The sequence below is a fragment of the Meriones unguiculatus genome, chromosome 20 (genome assembly GCF_030254825.1).
Source record: "Meriones unguiculatus strain TT.TT164.6M chromosome 20, Bangor_MerUng_6.1, whole genome shotgun sequence".
Taxonomy (NCBI): Eukaryota; Metazoa; Chordata; class Mammalia; order Rodentia; family Muridae; genus Meriones; species Meriones unguiculatus.
Window position 1 is genome coordinate 57,882,136 of NC_083367.1, and position 13,502 is coordinate 57,895,637.

The 13,502-nt window shown below is 51.3% G+C and overlaps 1 protein-coding gene across 3 annotated transcripts in view; it reads right to left on the bottom strand.

Moving 5' to 3' along the window:
* Positions 1 to 2,257: 2,257 nt before the first annotated feature.
* Positions 2,258 to 13,502, bottom strand: part of Rps6ka2 (ribosomal protein S6 kinase A2) — a 277,507-nt gene continuing 266,262 nt past the window's right edge. For all 3 annotated transcript variants that reach the window (XM_060373460.1, XM_060373462.1, XM_060373461.1), the window contains 5 exons: positions 12,679 to 12,840; positions 10,194 to 10,270; positions 9,339 to 9,456; positions 6,147 to 6,284; positions 2,258 to 5,333 (listed from right to left, as the gene is read on the bottom strand). In XM_060373460.1, the coding sequence (XP_060229443.1) occupies positions 5,208 to 5,333; positions 6,147 to 6,284; positions 9,339 to 9,456; positions 10,194 to 10,270; positions 12,679 to 12,840 (621 nt within the window). In that variant the 3' untranslated portion in view covers positions 2,258 to 5,207. The remainder of the gene's footprint in view (positions 5,334 to 6,146; positions 6,285 to 9,338; positions 9,457 to 10,193; positions 10,271 to 12,678; positions 12,841 to 13,502) is intronic.

A 13,502-nucleotide genomic window follows, 5' to 3' on the forward strand; every position in this document is an offset into this window, starting at 1 on the left:
GGGTCAGGCAGATGGACCTATTCTCAACCTGCACTTCCCTCTAAGTTGCTGAGAAGCTGCTGCTGTGTTGAGAATCGGTTGCTTGCCTAAGAGCACATGGGATGAAAAGAGCACACTGAAGATGATTTCTGCACCGTCTATTTATCTCATGCCTTTCTTCACTAGAGCAGAGTGGAAAACTTGGCTATTATCCATCACCCCATAAGGTTTAGGACTTCTAGATTGCTGAGCATATGGAGTTCACTTAGATTGCTGAGCATGTGGTCTTCTCTCCAGGGATTCTGGGACTTTGTTAGCATCTTTAGGATTGGCAGGTTCACTTGGTGGCCTGCAAATGGGGCAAAGGCCAAGGAACTGCAGTTCTTCACACCCCTGATTTCTCCAACCAAGAAAACACAGAGGCCACAGCTGGAAGCAGACCCACCCTGAGCTGCACAGGACTCGGCAGGTGGAATGAGGCTGCCCCCGATCAACGCCAAATCCCTAGAACCAATGTGTATGGCGGGTTAAGAGACAAAGGAGTTAAGGTGCAGACTGCACCGGGAGACCAGACCATCTCTTCATGTCTTTCATGGCATCTTGTGAGCATACCCCAAGGGGCAGGAGATGGTCTCATGCCTATGTTATAGGGCTGGAATTTCTTCAGTGGGCCCTGGTATTCCTGCCTGCTCAGGACTCCAGCCAGGTCAGGAAGATCTGTAGAGGAATTTTAATTTAGAACATGGTTGTTCTGACAAGAGAGCATATCCAAAGACCTTCTAGGTCTGTGTGATCCGGCTGGAATGTAAACATGCCTTTAATCCAGGAGACAGAGGCTAACAGATCAAGGCTAGCCTGGTATAGAGCAAGTCTCGGGTAAAGAAAAGCTTAGGTCCAGGCCTGGTGGGACATGCCTTTAATCCCAAACAATGAAGGTAAAGTTAGTTTGTAGAAGGAAGCACCCTTATTAGAAAGTGATGTCTGCGTGGCAGAAAGAGTGACGAATCAAAGAAAGACTTGACAGAATAAGATATGTTCAACTCTCACGAGAAGAGAGGGAAAAGGGAAGCTACTTAGAGGCAATGCAGAGAGGAGGCAGTTTTACTGGGACAGTAATACAGACAGGTTGCAGAGGGAGAAATCAGGTGAAAACCAAATGGACCTGAGACTGAGAGAGGGGCCAGAAGGTTAGAAAAGTTTGCTGGGGTTAGTTTGAGCAATTCAGGTGCTAAGAGAAAAGCCAGATTGGGTAAATCAGCTGGGAGAGGACTTTGAGCCAGGACAGCTGAGTTAAACCAGCCAGCCCAGAGCTCAGTAAGGACTTAGAAGGGGTGAGCTTATTTAAGCAGCAAGTCTCAGAGGCCGAAAACATTCTAGGCCTAGGTTAGATTTTATGGAGGCCAGAAACTTTCAGGGCTAGGCCTAGGTTAGCAGAAGGAGGCAGTAAGCCTCCCAGAGAATAACTGAAGAGGAAAATAAAAGTTCCGTTTACAAAGATCTGCTGTGTTGGGCAGCCTGGCTTGTGGGCTGTGTTTATCTGGTGCATGCGGGGCATGGTGCAGGAGATTAAGCACGGAGCACAACATGCGTGTCCTGCCTTTTGACACAAACTGCCCAGGAACTTACCAAACAAGGAGTCAGGTTGAAGACTCTAAGACTAACACTGTAGGTTCACTTTCCACCTAATTTGGGAAAGGAAGGACCCATGCAGTCAGGTGACAAAGCAACCCCTGGTCGCCTACTCTGATGCTCCCAGCTCAACCCGGGGGAGCACATCACACACAGTTAGATCACACACACACTTAGAGTTGTAGGTACGCAAGTGTGTTAACTCACCTGTCTGCACGTGCGCACTCACTTGCATTTATGAAAACATGCCAACTCCCACTTCTCTACACGTGCTTGCAAACATACGATATACACATAATGAGCCATGTGTGCACACCTCCTCAGACACTCGTGTATATGCATTTTATGCCTACCCCCACCCCCAGCTCCAAAAGTGGAGTGGACGGCATCCTGACCCATCTTCCCACGAGGTGTACGCACACAGACACATGCACCTAAGATTCTCAAGGGTAGAGATCCCAACACGGGCACACACACAGAGTCCTAAGTGGACAGAACACCACTCCCCTCCCCATGAAGTTCAATGGCAGCAGAGGCTCAGAGTGACCCGGAGTAAGGGGGAGAGACAGAGGAACAAGGGCTGGGTCCATGACCCGGTATTAGTAGCAACGTAGAAAATGCAAAAGGTTCCCGTTATTCCAGAAAAATATTACACTTCATAAAATCCATGTTTATTCAAAAAAATCTCCTGGGAAAGTCTGGAAAGCTTAATAAATATCTGTACAGTGGCCGCCCGTCTCAAACACAGACAGGAAGTGTGAACGTGGAGTGAGCTGTAAACGAGGCTGCCGAGCGTGTCAACGCAGCGTGGGGCAGGAGCAGGGTGGAGCGGTGCCTTCCACCTGCACGGAGGAGCCAGGCTGGCCTCGCCTCCCACCTGTCCCTGCCGCACAGGGACTAGAGTCCTTTTCCACTCCAGCCATCTCACAGTCTTGCAGGTGGTGGAGGGTGACAAAACATGCCAGAGAGAACGAGGAGTCGCGGCATAGTCCCTCTTGTGCTTGAGAGAAGCGGTACAATGCAGGGGAAATCCCAAGGGGCATCTTGAGGGAAGAACACCGTTTAATACACAATACTGCAACATTAGATACTATCAGACACGATCCTCACTTAGAAAGCTGAACAGTATCCAAAGATCAGTGCATACAGGTAGTTTAAGATCACACACATTCCAACAGGGGGCAGGGATGCTCATGGCTTGCCCACCACTGACTTCAGGGTGGGGAATCTGACAAGTCCCCCATCCTTTCATTGGGCACTCATCTGTTCTCATCCCACACCGGACAGGAGCTGCCAGAGGGATGGCCTAAAAGTGACCATTTTTAGGGTTAGGGAGGCCTGTGACGTAGGCTGGGGTTTCCCATGACAAATTCTGTAGTTTCCATGACCCAAACAGGTGGCTGACAGTGGGCTTCTGGGGGCAGAGGACCTTTCATCGTGTTGGGTAAAGGGTTCACAGGACAGGCAAGGTAGACACTAGGGCACTGGGGTCACATGCCACAACCGCCTGCTTGTTGCACTGAAGACTTTAAAGAACAGGGATTAAAATAATCCCACCACATGCTCTCCAGGCCGGCTCTAGGAAAGATTTCAAGTATCATGTACTGGGAGAGGGTGGGGACATCGAGGTATTTATACTCTTAACAGAGCAGGGCTGAGCCAGCTTCCTCTACAGACAGGCGACATGCTTCACAGACACTTCAAGGATAGTGTGGGATAGTTTGGGGTGACGGTCTCCTCCATCCCTTGGGCGAGAGTGGGCTGAGTGTAAGGCAGACAACCTGGCATTAATGAAGAAGGAGGCGATGGGACCGTGTGACCATGTGGGTTACACGCTGTGGTCACCGCCTCAGCAATGCCTTCTGTGTTCTCTTTACCAAAACTCGTAAACGTGACGCTGCAAAACCCAGCCTGAAGGCTGCGTGCGGCTGGCGTGTGGATCCATGCCAGAAAGGCCCTCGGAGGGGGGCTGAGCTCCGCCTCATTTCCAAGAGGACAGAATCTGTCACTAAGGCTACCCACTATTCTTTCCCTCTAGATTTCTATTAGGAGATGGAAGGATTCAGACCTAAAATATTAACAGGGAAGTGATTTCAGCCTTGGGCAGAGAATTTTTCCATCGAGAAAATACGGGAACTTCTCTAGGGTCACCATGAAAATGGCACACAGTCTGTTCCCGCTCTTTGTATTTTATAACTCTCAAACAAAACAGAGGGCAGGGGAGTAATTAAAGCTTGTGAAATAAGTTGACATTTTGAGGTCTGAAATAATTTAGACTGAGCAAAGGGATTATGTTCCAAACGTCCCACTGGGGGGCAGGTGTTGGAAAAGAAGCCATGACCCATTTGTGGTCTTCCAAGTGCAAGCTTGCCGTGACTAACAGGTACCTCCTACACCTACTGGGCAGAGGGGCCGCTCCTCAGACTGGAAGGTTCTGAGCCACAGTGGGGTGTCCTCTGACCTGAGCCCACCATGGGCTTATCCTTGGCACCCCCAGAGAGAGTGAAGGAAACACAAGCCCCTCTGCCAGGGCCAGGCTGAGGGGAGCGCGCCACGCAGCAAGTGTCTCACTCCATCCAGCATGAAGAGTGCATAGACAGGAGCCACTACTGCTCCCTGTGCCGACCACACCCTGAGAACACAGGGCTACGCAACACAGAAGCACGGCTTCCCCCAAGGACATCACTCCTGTTGACAGCCTGGCCTGGCACCTTCCGCCTCTCTGAGGTCACGGGGCTCAGGTGTCTCTCCTGTCCTCAGTCAGGCTAAAGAAGGGCTTTGGGGAGGAAACAGAGAGTGAGTACAATATGCCACCTCAGGCAAACACTGCCAACACACCTGGCAATGGCAGAGCCCCATGCTCTCCAGTGTCCCTGGGGCCAGAGGGCTGGGGGTGGGATGGGGCAGCAGTACAGTGGCCATTTTCCCAGAACTCCTCTCTCAACCACCACAGATCAGGCTCTCGGACAGACCCGGCCATCTAGACTCTTGGGTTAGGTGCTTTCATCCTGACAAGCTGGAGAGAGGCCACCAGGGGATGATGAGGGGCACTCTTTGGGTGATTTTGGACAGGACCAGGCAATTAAGCTGGATGCTGCCACACAGCCATGGGTGTCACCAGAACATCCAGGAGTATCCAGCTCTTCCAGGGAGGCCCTGCAGTCTCCTGGCAGGGACCCTGCACCAACATCCTTAAGAGCAACAGTGGGAAACAGCTAGGTGAGAGGCTGAGCACTTAACTGACATCAGAATGGTAAAAAGTGTTCTGCTGTGAACATAAGCCATGACATGAAAAGACCAAGAGCCCTGAGCGAGCCCAGACAGGCTCCGGCAGGGTGCTATGAGGTGACAAGTTTATTTGGTTTCACTCAGGAGGAAAGGAGAGCAGGCGGCGAGGCGAGGTCGGCGCAGCAAGGCTCAGACATCCTGGGCAGGACCCTCCCCAGGGCTTCCGAGGAGACAGAGAGACAGCCAAGGCCAGATCCATCTTTGTGCTGGACTCAGGGGCACTCAGGTGCCCGTGAACAGGACCTGGATCTGGCAGCCGTGAGCCCGGCAGGACGCCGGGCAGGGAGGCTGATGCTGGAGGTGGCCGGCCACTACAACCTGGTGGAGGTGAGTCTCTTCATGCCTCTGCGCTGAGCTAAGCTAGATGATAGCACAGGCTCCAGCCTTGGCGCCTGTGGGGTCCTGTTCAGAGCAAAGTAGGTGGCTGCCATGGCGCCCTGCAAGAGGAAGGGAGGGCAGGTGAGCAAGGAGCCCATCTACTCCTGACTTGGAAGCTGGAGCCACAGGACCTTGGGAGCCTCAGTTTACCCCCATGGGAAACAGGGAAGGCCTTGCTCTGGGATTACTGGAGCACTGAGGGTAGTAGGCAGGCTGCAACGCCTCCAATATGATAAGCCCACAAATGATGGCTCCTACCACGTCATTGAAGGCTCAACTGGGCTTGTGCCTTAGGAATATTCAAGACTGGAGCGGAGTTCCTGGGAAGATCATGTGATCATCTTACTGCCAACAGCAAGGCAGATGTGTTCTGGGGCCAGCTAGGTCCTCGGGAATTCTTAGCCACTGGTTCTTAGGCTCTGCTACACTGAAGCAGCCTGGACTAACTTGGCCAGCTGGGCTGGCCTTGATATCGCTCCACACCCTCGAGACAGATCCAGGATGGAGTTCTAAGAGGCAGGGCTGGGACTACACGTACTTTTTAGAAGGGTGGTCCTGCCTGGACCCTGTGGGTTGGCCTGGCAGGCAAAAGCTGCTTGAAACAGGGCTTGCTAGCATGCAGGTTACTCTTACAGATCTCTGGCCCAGACCTGAAGGCTCTGAAGCATCGGGTTGTATTGCCACGGTACCCAACACCACCCCTACACCAACACTGTCACTCAAACTCAACTTCTGCCTGTGTGCCGAAGTGACACTTGTGTGCCTGTAAGTGGCGACTTTACATTCTAGTTTCTTCTCACCAACAGAGAGGCACTGTCTTGCCTGGCGCCAGGATTCCCGTGCTCACTGTGAGGACTCTGGCTACAGCGTACCTTCACCAGATGGACATCCTGTCTGCTCAGCTGGCTTTGGGAGAGGTACTCTCTGTTCACGATCCATGGGTGTTTCAACACTTGAACCGCTGTGAGGCGCTGCTGTGGGTCCACATGGAGCATCTTGGACACAACATCCTGCCGAGAGTCCAGAGGGGAGGAGGACTGTGGGGTTGGGCTGTCTAGAGACTGCCCGGCAGAACCTAACTGCCATTCTGTGGTGATTCTTTGCATTCTGGGTCAAATGACTTCCAGGTTTATGAGTGTGTCAATGTACCTTAAGTGCTAACGATTACTGACTTAGCAGTAGACAGTGTGTTTCATTGAAGGTTTTATAGCAAAGGCATGTCAAATGTTAAATGGCACAGTAAGCTGCTGAAATGCTATTTTAATAAAAACGATTGCCTTCCACAAACACAAGAAATACCAGGCAGCGCAACAGTGCCCTTCTACAGAGCCATCGAACGCCTCCCAGCACCGGGCCTCAGGGATGCTTTGGAGCAAGTCTGTCCTCGAAGCACAGCTGCTCCTGGTCTCAAGCGTGAGTGTGAAAGCAATGAAAACTGTTTGCTCCCTGTGCCACGGTGTCCCAGCACACACGGGATGTATATAATGACATGCCATCCTTGCGGGGTGGGGGGGGTGGGGGAGGGCAAAGTGCTCTGTGGCAGAACACTTGCCCAGAGCTATAGTTTGAAGTGGAAACGTTTCCCATCGACTCATGTGGAAAGCCTAGGTGCCCCCAGGCGTGAGCGCTATGCTGGGAGATTCCTCTGAAATTTTAGGAGGTGGTGCCATCTGGAGGAGAAGGGTTACTGGGAGCACACCGTTGGTGCTGTCTTATCACTGGCATCTTCCTGTCTCTCCTCTGCTACCTGCCATGATGTGATGACTAAGCACCGAGGCCAAATGACCATGGGCCGCTCACCCTCTGAAACCGAGAGCTAAAATAAATCCTTCCTCCTTTAAATTGTTTACAGCAGGTGTTTTGGTTACAGTGATGAAAAAGCTAACACACCCAGCATGCATGAGGCCCTGGGTTTGATTTCCAGTACCACAAAACAATTCCAAACCAAACAATGACAGACTCAGAAACACACAAAATCATGCTAGCACAGCTTTGTATGAGATGGCAGGATGGAAGGCTCTGTTGTGTGATAAATAAGGAAAGGAAGAAGGACAGGAAAAAGCCAAGGGAGGACAGTACAGTGGGAGAGGCTGTGGTGGGGGTAGAGGTCTCAGGGGGCAGCGAGGCCCCTGCTGGCAGCAGCAGTCTTGATCATTCACACTTGCCCTGGGCTTATTCTCCCTTCTCGCTGCTCTCAGACAGGCACCAGAAGTACAGCCTGCTGTGAGGCCTAGCTACAGAAAGCCACGCTAAGACAATTCCCAGTCACCTGAGACAAGGTGAGGGTATGGGAAGGAGCAGCTGGGGTGTTGGAGTTCGACGCATGGGAAGTGCTCCTCAAACACTAGCTGTCTTCCTCCTCACCTACATGTCACCTCCACTAGGATCTCTTCTCTCCATCCTACTGTCACCTCTGCCATCGCCTCCACCAGGACCTCCATCATATTCACTACCATCACCTCTGCCAGAACTCCCACCAGAACCTCCACCATTTCCACTCTGCCATTGCCTTCACCAGGGCCTCCACTATCTCCCTACTATCACCTTTAACATGACCTTTGCCACATTTCCCACCATCACCTTCTCCAGTAGTTCTGCCAGGACTTCCACTATTTCACCCACCCCCACCCCCACCACCATATTCTTCGCCATCACCCCTACCTTCCACAACCCTATTCTATACTATCGCCTCCACCATACCTCATCATCACTCTCACCAGGACCTTCACAACCATTATCATCTCAGCAGATGATAATGTCTACATTGTCACCTCGGCCACCACCTCCACCTTCTACACGAACTCCCTCTCTCTGTCTCGTGTGTTGTGTGTGTGGTGTGTATGTGTATGTGATATGTATGTGATGTGTGTGTGATGCACGTATGGTGTATGTGTGTTTGTGGGGTGTGTGCGCGCATACATGTGTACGTGTGGTGTGTGGCATGCACACACACCTGGCTGCATGTGTACAAGGGCCAGAGGAGGATGTTAGCTGTCCCGCTTATCTCTTCCTGCCTTATTTCTTTGCGGGTCTCTCACTGAACCTGGAACTAGTCTGGCCACCAGCAAACACTGCCTCTGTCTCTCCTCACCAAGCCCTGAAGGTAAACGCTATGCCTACCTTTTGTTTTTGAATCCTGGGTATTCAAACTAGCACCCTTACCTACTGAGCATCTCCTCAGACTGAAAACCCCTTCTCGTCCATCACCCCAGATGCCACCTCTACCATCTTCTACGGCATCATCTCCGACTCCATCCCCTCCACCTTCTGCACTACTGCTCCAACCCCTGCCTCAGGTCTCAGACAACGATGAAGGCAGATCTTGAATTAGAGACCTGCCTTCTCCTGCAGAACTGTCATGGTAACACAGAAGAAAGGCTGCAGCCACAGCTTGCTGATGGTCAGACTGCCGTGCACTTATTTCAGCATTGGATAGAGTCTAGCACCTTGCAAACACTAGGGGTGCTTGACCATTGACCCACAGCCTCAGCCCAACAGTACATTGTTTTACTACACTGTAATTTGATGATATCCACTAAAGAAGACTAGAGTCTGATGGGCAGGAGAGCAAAGCTGGTGACCAGTGTGCACACCAGGAAAACACAAATTTAATGCCTTTAAAACTAACACGATTGTGCCTCAGACATTTAGGGCAGTCACATGGAAACATTTCTAGAGAGGAGGCAACTTGGCAGTTCTGTGGGTACCCTGCAGCATCACCTCTTTCTCAGGGTCCGCAGTTACCAGTCACTCTGTAAACTTCAGGCTGGCAGCCCTGGTCATAGCAGCCAGTTCCCTAAGCACCACTCCTCTCTGACCTTGTCTACCCATCTCTTCATTTACCTATGTCTGTATCCCATCCACGTGTACATCTCCCATTGGTTCTGTTTCTCTGCAGAACTTAAAGACATTAACATCAAATGTTTTTAATTAAAAGATACGGACCACTCTGAGAATGAAAGTCTATAACGTTTATATGGGTGGCATCTCCAGATTCCTCACAAATAATATTCCTATTGCTGGACCTGCTGCTAGGAGGTGAGAATACTGGGAACCATACTCACCTTTGCCGCATCAGATATGGAGTCCCAGTTCCCCCCAGAAAGGGCATACTTCCCACTGCCAATCCTTGCCAGAATCTCCTCAGGGGTATCGTCTGGCCCATTGGCAAAAGGGGTGAACCTGTGTAGGGAGAGGGTTGATACAGTGAGCTCACGGCTCCACAACAGTACTGAGGGAACAGTGTTTGTCTCTTTCTTTTCCGAGCCCAGGGCTATGCCAGGGCATGGTGCATTCCTAGTGCCCCCTTTCCCACTTGGCCAGTGCTACAAGTCAACAAGAGAAGCAATGAAGACCTTTCCACCCAAGCATGCATCTTTTCTAGGCCCTTTTGGATCACACTGGTGCCAGGATGATAAGGGGTCTACCTGGAGATTTGGTTTCTATGATGACAGAGTGGTTCAGTGGTCAGGAACCTGAGGTGTAAAGTCTGAGGGATGGACACATGGGTTGTTCTATCACCAACCCATTTCTTGGCTCTTGGGCAGATTGATCCTTGAACTTACAAAGGTCACTCTATGGATGTCAAGTGTAGTCCTTGTCCACAACCCTGACGCAAGCCAGACACATGTGAGCACAGACCTCCCAGGAAGAGGAACATGGCAGACTCCCCTAGTGAATGTTCCTTTCAAGGGAATGGTTTAGGTAGTAGAGGGAATGTGGGCTGGTCTGTGGAAGACCAGTGTGTTTTGTTTGTGGGCTGAGTGTATGGGACTGCATAGCTGATCATCCTTGTCCCTTCGTTATCCTGCAGGGCTTGGATATTCACCCTAACCCAGTGGGGTGGCATTTGTTTACCCACAGCCCCAGGGAGGAGAGGGGAGGGACTTAGGGCTGGGGTTGAGAACACCCTCCATTACCCAGCCAGCATGGTGTACAGCAGGATTCCCAAGCTCCAGACATCACACGCTGCATCGTAGCCTTGCCGCTTCAGGACCTGTAGAGGCAACCGGCATGGTCAGGATGGCACCGGGCAGCTCCATTTCAGAGCGTTTTCCTAGGTGGATGGGAAGTGGGCAGGGTGGGGTCACCTGCCGGGCTCAGCCTGCCCTACCTACCATGGTGTAGCATGGTCCCTGTAGAGACAGAGGAGGGGGCAGAGCACCTGCCTGACACATGGTGTTAAGAAGCTTTGTTTCCAGTTAGCCATGTTCAATGCACATTTACATCGAATGTGCAAGGTGCAGCCATCTTCCAGAACCCCATTTTCCTAAACTAAAACTTTGTCCTTGTTAAGCACAAATTCCCTACTGGCTAATCCGGTTCCTGACAAACCCATTCTACATGCACAGATTCTCTGTGAATCTGACCTTGTGAGGAACCCCAGATAAGTGGGATCATACAGTGCTGGCCTGGAACTCACCGTCTAGGCAGGAATGACTTTGAATTTACCATCTTTCTGTCTCCATCTCCTGGTATGAGAATGCACTGCTATGTTTGTGTAGTGCTGGGGATTAAGCCCAGGGCTTCTCTATTGCCACACACACACTGTACCAAGCACATTCTCAGCATCTTCTCTGTCTGCTTTCCTGTGACTGTCTTGTTTCATTGAGTCATGTCCTCATGGTTCATTCATGCTGTGGCAGGGGTCAGCATTCCCTGCCTTCGAGGGATGAGTAATGCTCTGATGTGTGTGCACATACCTATGTATTAGCCAGTGGTGGGTACTTGGGTTGCTGTTGTAAATGATGTTGCTATACACAGGGATGGACAGACACACTTAATTCTTGAGGTTATGTACACAGAAGTGGAATTGCTGGATTACTTTTTGAGATGAGGTCATACCGTTCTGTCTCCATCCCCTGACCTCAAGTGGTCTTCCTGCATCCTCCCACAGAGTTCCAGCGGACTAAGGTGTGTGTCAGTGTACCCAACATTAGTTAAACATTATGAAGAATTACCAAGAAGGAAGAATTCTGGTGAACTGTAACGTCAGTTCATATGGGTGATTGCTGGAGATGGCCATACTTGACTGCCAGTGAAGAGCCCAGGCTGATGGGCACATGGATCACTGTAGATTGCTGCATTGCCTGAATGAGGCATTGCAACTCTGTGCTCAGTTTCTTCCCAGGTGAGAACAAGGAGCCTGCTTTCACCCCTACCCTCCTGTCACTATATACTGTGCTGCAAGACTGATATGACATGCTAAACCTACACTTCTAAGTCCCTGTCTGAGTGGCCTCCCAGAGTCATTTAAATACTGGATTTGCTTTCCTTTCCTCAATCTATGAAACGTGGCTACTTGTATGCACTCTGACGGCATTAACAGTGGGCAAAAGAGGCATAGTTAGAGCTTCAAACAAGCTGTCTCCAAAGGGGCCAACACTGCTCAAATGCAACCCCTGGGCAAGGGCATGCTGCTTTGGGCCTGAGTCTGCCTGAGTATCACTCCGTGCAGCACACAACGGTGTCTTCCTCTTAGGGCTCTAAGCAGACCTGACAGTTCTACTCAGGAGACCACATGCAGGGTCGAAAGCCCTTTTCATTCCTGAGCCTTTTGTGGGTTCAGCAGCAATACCAGCCCCGGCTGCCATTGTGGTTTCACCTCCCCATCAACTCAGGCAAGAAACCAAGCTCATTATCACTGGCAGCAGCGACATTAGAGCCTATTGGAGCTGGCCTCAGGAAGCTGGCCAGAGGGACGAGAGGCCCTTTTGTGATCCTTTGAGGTAACGGGTGGGGAGCAGAGTGGTGGGTTGCACACTGCTGTGGGACCCCAATATTTTTAAGTTAGATGGATGCTGACGTGTCGGCAAGGAAACACTTAGAGCAGTGGTTCTCCACCTGTGGGCTGTCATCCTTTGGGGGTCAAACAGCCCTTCACAGGGGTCACACAAGACACCAGAAGCACAGATATTTTACGTTATTGATATTGATTCATAACAATAGCAAGGTTACAGTTATGAAGCAGCAACAAGAATAATTTTATGGTTGGGTCAGCACACTATGAGGAACTATTAAAGGGTCACAGCATCAAGAAGGTTGAGGACCTCTGCTTTAGAGCAAGAATGATTTACATTATTCCAGCAGAAAATAAAACGCTTACAGTGGGTGAGGAGGACTGGCAGATTCCAGAGCAACCATGCTCTCTCCTTCCTACAGCAGGCTTGCCTTCCTCTCCTGAGGACTTTGCTCCCTCTCCTCCCTCACAGCAGGCTCGCCTTCCTCTCCTGAGGACTTTGCTCCCTCTCCTCCCTCACAGCAGGCTCGCCTTCCTCTCCTGAGGACTTTGCTGAGCCCATTTTGTTGCCTGAATGCCCCAAGCTCTCTGGTTACTCTGCTAACAAGAAAGGCCACTTTCCTCAGCCTGACAAATCTGAGCTCCCTGGGTTTGGGGGACTATACCTCAGGGGCCACAAAGTTCGCTGTGTAGCAGGGGGTCATGAGCAGCCCGTTCTCTGCTCGCAGCTGCTTGGCAAACCCGAAGTCACAGATGCGGATGGATTCGGGGTTTCCAGACTCGTCCATGTACAGAATGTTGCTCGGTTTCAGGTCCCGATGAACAACCTGGAAGGCAGAATTGTGAGTCAAAGCTGAGTGGGAGAGGAGGTTGTGCAGGAGGCAAGGGCTGCCTGGGAACTGATGACTGGAGCAGGCCCCATAGCAGGAGATAAAGAACTATCCCTTACCCAGGCTAGTCACAGGAAGACACACAGCCTATGTCCACACAAGACTACATGGCTGAAAAACACATGCTTACCTAAGACACAAGAGCAGCTGTTGCACTATGCCACAGCAGGGTCTGTGGCAGGCAGCTCTGGCTACAGAGATGCAAAGGTTCCCATGCTTTATGCTCACTCAGAGGGATTTGGGGGCATGCCAGGTAAAGGCCACTTGTCATGGGTGCCAGAAGCACGGTGCACCTGCTGTCACAGGCACACTGACTTCCTGGCAGCAAGGGGAGAAACTCAGGACTGCAGACTGCACAGCCCAAGGCACAGACTCCAAGCATGTCCCACAGCTCCAGTGACAGCTGTCACAACAGAAGGGCCAGCAATCTCTCAAAACAAAGCAGCTATTTAGGACGCAGAGTGAGGCCTTCTGAAGGGACAGAAGGTCCCTGTGCAGACACCTGGTGTGCCTTCAGGAGGCTTGGAACCTGAACACCCCAACTGTCCTCTTGTGGAGCACTGGGAAGTTCTGCTAGTAACACAACTGGGCAACCTGGC